The 14,155-nt window shown below is 37.6% G+C and overlaps 1 protein-coding gene across 1 annotated transcript; it reads left to right on the forward strand.

The window, feature by feature from the left end:
* Positions 1-11,202: 11,202 nt before the first annotated feature.
* Positions 11,203-12,150, forward strand: LOC124108022 (olfactory receptor 7D4-like). Its single transcript, XM_046466382.1, has one exon. The coding sequence runs from the start codon at positions 11,203-11,205 to the stop codon at positions 12,148-12,150; it is 948 nt and encodes a 315-aa protein (XP_046322338.1).
* Positions 12,151-14,155: the final 2,005 nt, after the last annotated feature.

Genomic DNA, 14,155 nt, shown 5'->3' on the forward strand with positions numbered 1-14,155 from the left:
TAGATTTTGGACAAGGAACCTGGAATCTGGGAATCTTTGAAAGCTGGCTTGGTCCTATGAATCATGATGATAAAATGCCTAGGAGAACACTGAGACATTGCTTCATTCTTTGTGATACCCCGTTTTCTCCCCCTTCTTCCATATTTCCTTCCTTCCCACATTGCTTCCTTTCTTCATTCCTTTTGGCTGTTTTACTGATTAATGTTAATTTTCTCTTCTTCCTTTTCATGACTAATATTTCAGTGTAAGTATGCACCACAAATTGTTTATCCATGTATCCAATGATGACCATTGGGGTAACTTCCTTGGTTCAGTTCTTAACAATAGGGATCCCGTGGATAGCACGCACACATTTTTGTTTGAATACAGGTAAGTGCTGCATAATGACATTTCAGATAATGACAGACCCCATATTTGTATGACGGTGGTCCCATTGCATGATATTACCCCAAAGTTTTGTATCCATCTGAGTTTTTGTGAGAACACCTGATGTTTGTACAAAAAATAAATGTCCTTATAATGTCTTTCTCAGATCTACCCTCATTGTTAAGTTAAGCAACACACGACAATATTGTTTTTAAATAATTTGGCCTATATATATATATACACAAGTAGGACCATGGGGTCACATGATAATTGGGTATTTAACTTTTTGAGGCATTCTCAAACTATTTTTAATATTACCTGGTACATTTTATATTCTAACATTTAAAGATCCAGATTTCATCATATCCTTGCCCACACCTGTTATTTTCATCCTATAAACCAAATAGCTCCCAATGTGTTCTAAAGTGCTGTCTCATTCTACCTTTAATTTCCATTTCCCTGTGATGTATTAGCATCTCTCTAGAAGTTTGTTGGAAGTTTAAATATTGTCAGTGGAAAAACTTCTTTTCAAGTCTTTTCATTTGGTAATTATATAGTTTGTGCTTGTGTTTCTGACCTATGATTTTTTTTCTGGACACTTTATCTGGATAAGTGTTTTATAATTTTCCCCATTGTTTTTGGGGGAATTTCAATATCCATCTTTTGATATATGATAAATAAAACCAGACAAAAATAATGGGTTTTTGAGTACAAATATCAATATTCATGATCCATATAATATTTTTACAATATGTTGCACAGAAAATTGTATTGTATCATGTTTTCTACTGCAATTTAAAAAAAAAAAAACTATAAACACTGTTGAGAGGAACTAAACAAAACTTAAACAGGAGATTTGATGAGAAATAAGGGCATATATATTATAGGTATAGAATATTGCCTAGCCTTTGGTAATAACTCAACAAATGGTAACTGATTTTAGTATTTCCAAATAAAATTCTTTTGTATGTTTAATGTTTTTTTATTAGAGTATTATAGTTACACATCATAACTATATTTTATTCTGACATACAAGCATGGAATATAAATATCTCCCATTCAGTTCCCAGTACTTCCTTTTCCCTCCCCTCCCCCCTCTCCCTCTTCCCCTTCCTCTACTCCTGGTCTTTATTCTCTTTATTCATTGTTTTCTGAATTGGTGCTTCATAGATACACATAAAGGTGGAATTCACTGTGATGTATTCACATATATATATATATATATATATATATATATATATATATATATATACACTCACATATGTATACACACACACACAGCATAACATAGTCAATTTTATTCCACTTTCTCCCTTTTTCCATCCTTCTCTCTCCCTCTCAAAGCCCTTCCTCTACTCCACTTATCTTTCTATTTTTATGGGATCCCCCTTTTTTTCTTTATTGTATTCTAAATTCCACATATGAAAGAAAGCATTCAACATTGATGGTCTGAGTTTGGCTTACTTTACTTACCACGATGTTCTCCATTTCCATCCACTTACCAACAAATGTCATAATTTCATTATTCTTTAGGGCTGATTAGAATGCCATTGTGTATGTATACTGCAATTTCTTTATCCACCCATCTGTGGGTAGCTACCCGGACTGGCTCCATAACTTGGTTATTGTGAATTGTGATGCTCTAAACACTGATGTAGCTGTGTCCCTATAGTTTGCTGATTTTAGGATCTTTGAGATATATGCCAAAGATTGGAACAGCTGGGTATGTTGTTTCATTCCCAGTTGTGTGAGGAATCTCTATACTGCTTTCCAGAGTGGCTGTACTAATTTCCAGCCCCACCACCAATGTGTGAGTGTACTTTTTCTACAAATCTTTGCCATCCTTTGTTATTATTTATGTTTTGGGTGATTACCATTCTAACTGGAATGACATGCAATCTGTGTAGTTTTTATTTGTATTTTCCTGACTGCTAGGGATATTGAACATTTTTGCACACATTTTTTGGTCATTTGTCTTTTTTATCTTATGATGTGTCTGTTCTTTTGCCCATTTTAATTAGTTTATGGTGTATTTTTTGGTGTTAAGTTGTTTGAATTTTTTATATATTCTAGTTATCAATCCCTAGTCAGAGAAATACCTGGCAAAGAGTTTATCCTCTATGTAGGCTCTTTCTTCACAGTCCTAATTGTTTCCTTGGCTGAGCAAAAAACTTTTTAACTTGATGCCATTCCACTTAATCATTCCTAGTTTTATTTCTTGGGTTTTAGGGGTCTTGCCTGGTACAGTGAATGCCTGTGGCATTATGTTGGAATGTTGACCCTATGTTTTCTTCTAGTAGTTGCAGAGTTTCTGGTCTAATTCCTAGGTCTTTTGTTACTTTGATGTGACTTTTATGCAAGGGGAAAGACAGGGATCTGGTTCCATTCTTCTGAATATGCATATCCAAGTTCCTAGCACCATATTTTTAAAAGGCTATCTTTTTAAAAATTTATATATGATAGCAGAATGCATTACAATTCTTATTACACATATAGAGCACAATTTTTCATATCTCTGGTTGTATGCAAAGTATATTCCTACTAATTCATGTCTTCAAACATGTTCTTTGGACAATAATGATCATCACTTTCCACCATCATTTCTAACCCCATTCCCCCACCCTTCCCCTCCAACCCCTCTGCCTAGAGTTCATCTATTCCTCCCATGCTCCCTCTCCTTATGCCACTATGATTCTACCTCCTTATATCAGAAAAAAACATTTGGCATTTGGTTATTTGAGATTGGCTAACTTCACTTAGCATTATCTTCTCTAACTCCACCCATCTACCTGAAAATGCCATGATTTTATTCTCTTTTATTGCTGGGTAATATTCCATTGTGTATACATGCCGCATTGTTTTTATCCATTCATCTACTGAAGGGCATCTAGGTTGGTCCCACAGTTTAGCTATTGTGAACTGTGCTGCTATAAACATTGATGTGGCTGTGTCCCTGTAGTATGCTGTTTTTAAGTCTTTTGTGTATAGACCTAGGGAGGGATAGCTGGGTCAAATGGTGGTTCTATTCCTAATTTTCCAAGAAATCTCCATACTGCTTTCCATATTGGCTGTACCAGTTTGCAGTCCACCAGCTGTGTATGAGTGTCCTTTTCCCCACATCCTTTCCAACACTTACTGTTGTTTGTATGCATAATAGTTACTGTTCTGACTGGAGTGAGATGAAATCTTAGAGTGGTTTTGATTTGTATTTCTCTAACTGCTAACAATGATGAACATTAAAAAGGCGATCTTTTAAACATATGTTTTGACACCTTTCTCAAGTATCAGATGCCTGTATATATGTCTTCTATTCTATTCCATTGGTCTTTCTGTCTGTTTGTTGCTAGTTTTATACTATTTTTCTTACTATAACTCTATAGTATAATTTGAGATCAGGTATTGTGATCAGCATCACTCTTCTTGGTCAATATTGCTTTGTCTATTCTGTATGATGGTTTTCCATTTTTTTGAAGTATATAACTTATTGATATTAACTATACTCATCATGATGTACAATATAACTTTTGTGGGTATTTTGGGGTTTGTTTGTTTGTTTTAGTATTGGAGATTTAACCTGGTATGTGTTCCTCTATGCCTGGCTCATTTCTCTTATCATAATGTCATACATGTTCACCCAAGTGGAAGGTAATGACAGGTTTTCCGTCTTCTTATTCCTGGTTCATGTATGTTTGTGATGATGAATGCTTAGGTTGAGTCTACACCTTGCTTATTGTGAATAATGCTATCATAATAATGGGATCGGGCACATATTTTGAACACTGAATTTGGGTCATTTGGATATGTACACAGTAGGGAATTTGCTAGATCACATGGCAGTACTGTAATATTTTGGGGGAACCTCCATACTTTTTTTTCTATTTTCTCCAACAGTGTTCAGCAGTATCCCTCTTCTTATACACTCGTCATCACTTCTTCTGTGTTTATAATAAGACAAATTCTAACAGGTGAGAAGTGATAGCTCATTGTGATTTTAAATTAATTACCCTGGTGATGAAAGAAAATGAGCATTTTTTTCATATACTTGTTAGCTATTGCCTTCTTTTGAGAAATGTCTATTCAATTCCTTTGTCCATTTTTAATAAAGTTTATTCTCTTATTAGTATGTTCCACGTAACTTGAATATTCACCTATTGTCCAATAAATAGCCTCCAAACCTATTCCATAGGTTGTTTCCCCACTTGTTGTATTATTTCTTTGCTGTATAAAACCACTGTATTGGTTTCTCACATGTTAGAATAGTTGTGATTAAATTGTTAAAGATAAGAGATAATTATTGAGGAATGGAAATGCTTGTATATCATGGGTGGGAATATTAATTAGTAAAATTATGAATTAGTACAACTATAAATTACTACAACTACTACAGAAAACAATAAGAAGGTCCTTCAAAAAAGTAAAAATAGAACTACCGTATGATCCACTGATCCCAGGACAAAGTGTATGCCTGAAGAAATAAAATCAGTATCTTTTGGTATTTTCACACCATGTTTTGATCCAATAACAACAGCCAAGCTGTAAAATCCACATGAATATCCATCAACAGATGAGGGGATGAAGAAAACGTGGCATGCATATGTAATGTAATACTATTCCAGCATGAATTAAAAGAAATGTTATGGGGCTGGGGCTATACCTCCGTGGTAGTGTGCTTGCCTCACACGTGTGAGGCACTGGTTCAATCCTCAGCACCACATAAAAATAAAAAAAATAAATAAAATTACAGCTTTGTGTCTAACTTCAATTGAAAAATAAATATTTTAAAAATATGTGCACACTTTAAACATATACAATTTAATCTATCATTTTAGAAATAAATAAATCTGAAAATAATTAGGAAAAGTAATCACCAAGAAAGGACTTCTTTGCCTCCACAACATGGTGCACACAAAATGGTCCATGAAACCTCCAGTGCATGTTTCAAGAGAGGCAAGTCACAGAAAGACCGTTCCTGGTGCTACCAGCACAAGGAGTCCCTAGAGGATCCAGGTTCCAGCTTCTTGATGTGAGCAAAGAATTGAGTGAAGTGCGAGAGGTTGGCAGGGAGACAGGGGTTCCTGAGAGCAAAGGAGAACACTCTGGGAGAGCTGGGGGCTGAGCTGCCAGGTAACTCCAGGCCCAGGCCACACAGTGGAGCTGGCTTTTGTTGGGCTGTGCTGGTTCTCCCCCTTCTCCCCTGGTGGATCTGGGGTTGACTGGCATCTTGATTGACAGCTGAATTCTATATAATTTCTTTTCTGCTGCTCATACATAAGTTTCTCCCCCCCGCCCCCAGCAAATGCACAGGGAGAATCAATCTGCAATGCTAATGATATGTTAACTAGCAACAAGTTCACTAAATTTGAGAACTTGGTCTACTGTGTATCTCCAAGATTGGGGACTTTCCCTTCATAGTCCCAAATTTCCCTGGTGGTAGTCTAGCTTCCTTCTTTGAACCACAAGATGATCCAGTGTCCCCTCATAGGAAGGAGCTTGAGGTGGGGTGTTGTGAGGGCCCTGGGAGGAACCCAGAGCCCTAAGTGGGTGGTCTCTTCCCAACCCTTATCTCCCACCTAACACTGGGATGTGCTCCTTTGGACATGAGACTTCCCTTTCAGAACATCTGGTGACCTTCAATACAAACCAGAAGGGGAAACAGTTACTCCTTAGAGAAAATAAAGCTATCTCATCCCAGTGCTTCCTTAATAGAAAAGTAATCAAAAGAAAATTTTTCATTCTGCTATCCTCTTTTTATCCCAAGGGAGCTTAAATGTTTAGAGACCAGAAAGACAATAGCACAATTTATTTAATCATGAGTTCTGAGAATTCAGCACTTGAGATGCCCAAAGTTTAAACCTGCCCCTGATGCTCCTCAGCTACAATTCTCTGATCCAGCCTCAGTCAAAACCCAAGTGGTCTTTCTTGGGACAGAAGGAAAGATTCAGGGACAGCCATCTGAGAGAATTGGTGTGCCCCAGGGAGGCTGGTAGAGTCAGAAGGAGAGAAGGATGTGGGCACTGAGCACTGCCTTTATGAGGAACACTCTAGAAATGACCCAGTTTTACTTAGTTTTTGAATCTGTAGTCCCTGTAACTTGAAGGAGCTTTAGCTTTCATTGACACCTCTCTCCCAGTTTATGTTCTGTCTCCTTCTCTTTAGAATCTAGAGCATCTTTCCCATCAGAGCTAGATTCTGGAGAGTCTCCAGTTCTTCTCCACTCTTTCCCATAATCTGTGGTCTCCTGTCAGGTTTCCTGAGTCTAACTGTTTAATTCTTGATTGTACCCCAGAGATCTATCATGCAGAAGGCATTGTTTGTTTTCTTTCTAATTAAATTGGATTCTTCTGATCTATTCCATATTTTTACGCTCAGATTTGTTTTACTGATCGTCCTTCCTGTAACTCCATACTGAGGTGGTTGTCATTTCATCTCCATGTCCATAACAGCACCTACCAATAATGTATTATTTCTGCCATTTGACACTGACTTCAAGTTCGGCTTCTTGTGTTAACAGTCCCTTGAAATACTCTGGAAAATTTGAACTTGGAGGAGAATGTATTGTCATGTCCAAAAACCTAACACAACTGCTCCAGTGTTTAATGAAGCTGGTCCTCTTGATTGGAGTTGGAAAATAACTTCTGTCTATTGGGTTAGGAAATGGCCCTTGGTTTCTTTGTTTACTGACAGGATCATCCCTGGCCCTCATCTCAGTGATGACAGTTATATTCTTTTTAACTGCATTTTTATTATGATTATAATTTATATTAATTTCCCATTTTTTCTGGTGAATTATGTTAACCAACATTCTTATGTGACTGGGCTTTCCTTCCTACTACTGATATTAACTGTTAGTTATCAGTTTGCTTTTTAAAATCATTACTAAGGTCTGAAAATTATCCTTAAAACCCAATGTTGTTTACATACATAGGCAGGTGAAATTCTTGAGGATTCTTTTTGCAATATAGTTGATTTTTTAGCCTCAACTGTTGTTACACATGGAAACTGTGGTTTTATTTCTTTATCACCCACAAGGTGACAGGACCCATGTGAGTCCCTCAACCCAATTAGCACTCTCAGGCACTCACAATAACCGCCCTTTGTCTATTGAGTGGAATGTAAACATTGATCTGTGAGAATTAAATTTGCTTTAGATTTTTCTAGGGTGACTCGGCTTCAGTAACCCTGAATATCTTTTTTTTTTTTTAATATCTTATCCCAATGCATCTGTTGGGTGTTGCCCACGAGCTCTGCTGTTCTGTGCACTCCCTCCCCACTAGAGAGCAAGGTCACCTGAACACTCTCACCTATCCTTGAATTTGATTTTAATGGCAGTGACCTTCTGTTTCCTCCTTTTACCTGTGTACTCTACATGCTTTTTACTCTTCTAGGAAGAACTCACAGAGCAGGAATTCTCTGAAAGAAGCAGCCTCGGGGATTACCATTACTTAGAAGTGCTGCATTCAGTCAGCAGAGGTAACTTACCTGCTATATTTGTGATCATCCGAATCCTCAGAATGCTGGCCTTGGTGGCTGCCAGAGCCTAAAAGGGAAATTGATAAATGAGAGCCTTGAGGACAGATTTGTTGAGATGCTATGAGTAAAACCTCACATCTATGATTATGTCACAGGAAATTCATTAGGAAAAGTACCAGCACCTTCTCATCTGATTTTGCTGTTCAATCCTCTTTTTAGAGAATATTTAATATTCCTACTGTAGAGTTGAGTGTTTGTGTCAAAGAGAGTTGAAATAAATTCTTAAAAGTCACACAGATGAAAAATGGGTGAACCAAAATTTTGTTCTAGGAAGTCTGACTCAAGGACTCAATTTCTAACTCATACTCTCATGCTATAATTTGTAGCTGCATATGTCTAACATAATTATCACATAAAAGGAGTACAATAAGAGCATTAACAGTAGGTAAGTTGTTTATTGAAATCTCACTATATAAAAAGGCATATCAAATTTGTTTGCTTTGAAAAATTCACATAGTTAGGGGAATAAAACCAGTGAGGAGATGATGAGACTTATTGATAATTGTTTTAAATGCTGGTAAGTGATTCACATTTAAAATGGACACAGACTACCCCTTGTCTCGGTGAATCAGTGTTATGAGAAGCTCTCCTGGAGAGTGAAGGACGTCCATACAAGCATGATATTATAGAGGGGTCACTTCTGGAGTAGCCTGCATGCTGTGTTTTGAACTCAGCATGTGTCTTTTTCTTAAGCAGAAAAATGAGTGACTTGGAAGCAGAAAACCACACAGGACTATTGGAATTTGTCCCCCTGGGCCTCTTTGATGATGCACAACTATGGCCCTTTTGCTTTGGACTCTCCCTGTCCATGTACCTGGTCACGCTGCTTGGGAACCTGCTCATCTTCCTGTCAGTTATGACTCTGGCTTCCTGTGTGGATATTTTCACATGTTTATTAGTATGGGCACAGATCTCCAGTCTATGGCAGACTGTGCATATAATGCTCCCAGAACATTATTGCACTTTGGGTGTCATTGTCACACTCATTTGTGTAGCTGCACTCTGATGTTTGCACAGCGTTGATATGCCTAAAGATGCATTTGACAGTTGTCCAGCAGGGCATGGCTGTGATACTTTCAATACTTTAGTTAATACATCTAGGAATAGAATTGCTTGATATTATGGTAATTGTGTTTAACATTTTGAGCAATAGCCAAACTGTGTTTTGTGGTCCCTGCCACATTAAATGTTCTCACCACAAAAATGGTAACTGTATAAGGTAATGCTACATTATTATTTAACAGTTCCATGGTGTATATGTACCTCAAAACATCACATTGAACGCAACAAATATATAACACTTTATCTGTCAATTCAACAAAATAAATATGTAAACTGCAAAATTAAGACAAAATGGAAAAAGAAAAAGGATCTCTTTGTCTCCTAACATCATGTACTCTAAAAGATCCATAAAATCTGCAAAGCTATTTCAAGGGAGACATATCATAGAGGGATGCTTCTTGGGATGTGTCCTCTTAGGCATTAAACTTTCCTTAGTAGATTACCTTGTGGCTTTTCAATCAAATCAAAGAGAAAAGAGTTTCTACTTGAAGGAATTATATTCATCTCCCTCTACTGATGCCTATGCAAACACAAATTTTATGGAAACGTTCCATTCTACTATCTTCTCTTCACACAGAGGGACATGGATTGTTGGAAGAGATGTAGGACTATAACATAATTTAATTAATGAGGAGCTCTGGGAATTCAATCCTTGAGACAGCGGAAACTGTAAATATGCTCCCGTTGCCCCTCACCTCTGATTCTTTGATATCAGCCTCCATGAAAAGTCAGTGGTCTTCCTGGGGACAGATCATGGAGAGGAGACAGCGTCAGTGACAACCATCGGAGAGAGCTGGTGTGCCTCAGAGAAGCTTTGCTTCCACACCTCTCTTTCTCAGCTTTTATTCAGTTTCCTTCTCTCCTCTTTGGAATCTAGAGCATTTCTCTCTTGAGAATTATTCTCTGGAGAGTTTTCAACTCTTCTCCACTCTACTAGAAATTGTAGGCTCCTGTCAGATTTCCTGCACCCAGTTATTTATTTGTTATCTTCTCATCAAACATCTATTATGCATGAGGTAATGTTTTGTTTTAAATTTGAACTTTTGTTATATTTCTATTTTTCCTGAAAGATTCCATTTGCTCATAGCCCTTACTTCATTATTGTTGTTATCATTTCACCTTCCTGCCTACGATAACATCTACAAACAACAGTTATTTCTGAGGTTCAATCCTCGATCTAATTTACTTTCTTCATATTACCATTCCCTTTAAATGTTCAGGAAAATAGCAAATGATTTAAATCTCTTGTCATGTTCATGAATTTAACACAAATACTCTAGTGTTTTAATACAAGCTCTCCTGCTGCCTGTGGTTCACAAACAAACATTCTTTATTGGGTTAGAAAAGTATCCTTGATTTCCTTGTTTGCTGACAGCCTCATCCCTGGCATCTAAACACAGTAGTGGATATTAAATTTTCCCAAATTCATCTTTTCTTTTGTTCTTATGGTTAAATGTATCTTCATTGTCCTGTTTCTGTGGTTAATCGTGTTACAAACACCCGATGTCAAACTGGCTTCCATTTCTAGAACTGATGTCAATTGCTCATGGTGTGCTATACTTTTTGTGTCTATGTTGTGTGGTGCTAGAAATTGGACCCAGGGCTTTCACATGTGGGGTAAGAGCTCTACCCCTGAGCTCCATCCCAGATCTTAAAAAGACATATAAAGGCACTTATTTAATTTTACTAGTTTTTGTCTATACGTGGGAAGGTGGCAAGCCAGGAGATTCTTTTGATGATAAGGTTGAGATGTTGGTCCTCACATTTATTATACACCCAACCCTTGTATTTGCCCAGCACCTAAAATGTGACAGACACCAGGTAAGTCCCTGGAAAAACATGTGATAAGCCCAAACTGTGAAACCAGAGGGCCACAAATGATCCCAAATTTACCAATATGATGGGGACTCAGGAAGATGGAAGCAGGCTCTGCCTTGGACCACACATGCTCTATCTTCTCCTCCTGCTCTCGCACAGAGATGTTGCACATACCCTCCTCTCAAACCCAAAGTAGTATCCTAATGATAAAAGAGAGATTCATGTTAAAGTAATGAAAATGGGAATAACTATACACACTTAAAATGGAAATGTATTGCCCATTACTTGAATGGATCATTGTCTTTGGCAGGGAATCAACAGGGATAAAGGTACTCCATCCAAGGGTGAAAAGGTAAAGTGACAACTGCCACCTGGGTGTTCCTGGAGCTCTGCTCTTGCCCCATCTGCAGCAGATATATGAATGACATGGAAGCAGAGAACCACACAGGAATATCACAGTTCCTCCTCCTGGGCCTCTCGGAGGACCCAGACCTGCAGCCCCTTCTCTTTGGACTGTTCCTGCTAATGTACCTGGTCACAGTGCTTGGGAAGCTGCTCATCATCCTGGCTGTCAGCTCTGACTCCTACCTCCACACCCCCATGTACTTCTTCCTCTTCAACCTGTCATTTGTGGACATCTGTTTCACCTCCACTATGGTCCCTAAGATGCTGGTGAACATCCAGCCACACAGTAAAGACATCTCTTATACAGGCTGCCTTACTCGGGTGTATTTTTTTATGATTTTTGCTGGTATGGATAAATTCCTTCCTACCGTGATGGCCTATGACCACTTTGTGGCCATCTGCCACCCCCTGAACTATACGGTCATCATGAACCCCAGGCTGTGTGTCCTCTTGGTTCTGACATCTTGGTTCATCATTTTCTGGGTCTCTCTGCTTCATCTTTTACTGATAATGTGTTTGACCTTCTCTGTACACACAGAAATCCCAAATTTCTTCTGTGACCTGCCTTCCCTTCTCAAGGTGTCCAGCTCTGATACCCACATCAACAACATCATCCTGATCATCCTGTATGTAGCAACTGCCCTGCTGGGTGTGTTTCCTGTCACTGGGATCCTCTACTCTTATTCTCAGATTGTCTCCTCTTTAATGAGGATGTCTTCCAATGGGAGTAAGTATAAAGCCTTTTCCACCTGTGGGTCTCACCTCTGTGTGGTCTCCTTGTACTATGGGACAAGTCTTGTGGAATACCTCAGCTTTATTCTGACCCAATCTTCCCAAGGAAGCACAATTGCCTCAGTGATGTACACTGTGGTCACCCCCATGCTGAACCCCTTCATCTACAGCCTGAGGAACAAGGATGTGAAGGGGGCCCTGGGGAGACTCCTCAGCAGAGCAGCCTCTTGTCATTAATAGAACAGTGACCTCGGTGCAAAGTGGACATCATGCTCCTAAGGCAAATGCTGAGTTTCAACATCTTAGATCTTTTTCTTTCCTAAGACACATGCTTCATTTTTTTATTCAGAGGCAATTGAGAGTGACACTTGTATATATGATTTTGTTTTGTTTCTCCTCAACAACTGTAAGTAATTCCTTTTGGATATTTCTTACTTATATTTAGTCCTTAAAGTTTCATCTTTTATCAGTTTGTTACAACTAATCCTAGTATTTCTACCTTGATGTTTAAAGCACTTATCATATTATGTGCAGACATGGATTACTCAAAATTTATCTTCTTAATGACATAAGTGATATCACTACAAAGAAATGATAAATATTAAGGTAAAGGATATTATCCTTGTTTGATCATCCCACAATGTATGCATGTATAAAAACATCACCTTGTTCTCTCTTCCGTTTTCATGAAATTCCCCCAATCTTTCTTTTCCTTTTTTTTTTAACCTTTAGCTTCCATAGATGAGGGAAAACCTTCAGCCCTTGAATTTCTGAGTGTAACTTATTTCCCTTAACATAAATTTCTCAAGTTCCACCCATTTTTCCTGCAAATGACATGATTTCATTCTTCTTTATGGCTCAATAAAACTCTATTGTCCCTAAATATCTCATTTTCTTTATCCATTGATCCATTGATGGACACATAGACTGGTTCCATAATTTGTCTATTGTGTGTTAGGCTGCTATAAACAGCCATGTATCACTGAAGTATGATGACTTTAATTCTGAGGAAAGGGACCCAGGGGACAGAAGACAGGAGGGAAAAGAGAAATCCTGGGGAATGATATTGGCCAAGTTATATTGCTATACTCTGTGTATGTACAAATACGTAACAATGAATCTCACCATTATGACAATGCTTCAATAAAATATAGAAAAGATCACAATTCTCCCCATAAATGTATATACTTACTATGTGCCCATTAAAATAAAATATAACTGAAAAATTAGCTGTTAATGTTAATGCTGTTCTCCTTAACTTGATTGTTTTCTCATTTTCACTGGATGAAATAGAATGACAATCCTACAGTAGTAAAGGCAAATTGATTGCCATAGAAAGACTGTGCTTATTGCTTGTAGATGTATGATGTTTGAAACCTTGAAAACATTTCTCTGAGATATTTTCTGTCATTCACTCCATTCTCAGAAGATACTGAGATTAAGATGGACTATAACCTTGCAAACGGACACTGAGCTCACACTTCTAACTTGGACACTACATTTTATAAGACATTGACTAGATTCTCAACTTGGAAGCTGAAAACTATCTTTGAAAGAGAGTTTGATCATTTGGCTCACATTGATATAATGCCCAGGGTGAGTCTGAGATATGGCTATATACTCTGTTATCCTCTCTTCCTCCCTTCCTTTCTTTTTTCATCTTTCCTTCTTTCTAATTATTGCATTGGTCAATGTTCATTTGATTCCTTCCTTCTTTATCATAGTAATCTACTATATTATACACAGAAGTATTCAACCACTGGTGAATACTTGGGCGATTTCCATCTTTTGCATATTATGAATAATGCTGCCATTAACATGCATTGATGTTTATTTAAGCATTTGTTTTCAATCATTTAGAGGATTTACCTAGGGGTGAAATTACTGGGCTATATGATGATTATATCTGTAAATTTCTGAGAAATCACCTCATTGTGTTTCTTAGTGGCTGGCATATTTCACATTTATTGCAGGGTATCAGATGATAATGTCTTCACATTATTGCTAATATTTGACATTTTCCATTTTTTAAATATAGCCTTCCAGTGGATATGAAGTGATATATCATTTGATTTTCACTTCCCTACAACTAATTGAGCATCTTTTCATGAGATTGTTTACAATATGTAGCAATTCATAGACTTTCAGTGGAGAACTATCTTTTCAACCCTTTACTGTTTTGTAATTGCACAGTTTGTATTTCTGTTTTTGACTTGTATATATTTTGGATGCATGCTCCTTG

The sequence above is a fragment of the Marmota monax genome, unplaced genomic scaffold (assembly GCF_021218885.2).
Source record: "Marmota monax isolate L192 unplaced genomic scaffold, Marmota_monax_Labrador192_F-V1.1 WCK01_AAM20220418_F8-fsc01549, whole genome shotgun sequence".
NCBI lineage: Eukaryota > Metazoa > Chordata > Mammalia > Rodentia > Sciuridae > Marmota > Marmota monax.

Coding starts and splice junctions, on each gene's coding strand:
- LOC124108022 (XM_046466382.1), top strand. CDS start 11,203: ATGGAAGCAGAGAACCACACAGGAATATCACAGTTCCTCCTCCTGGGC.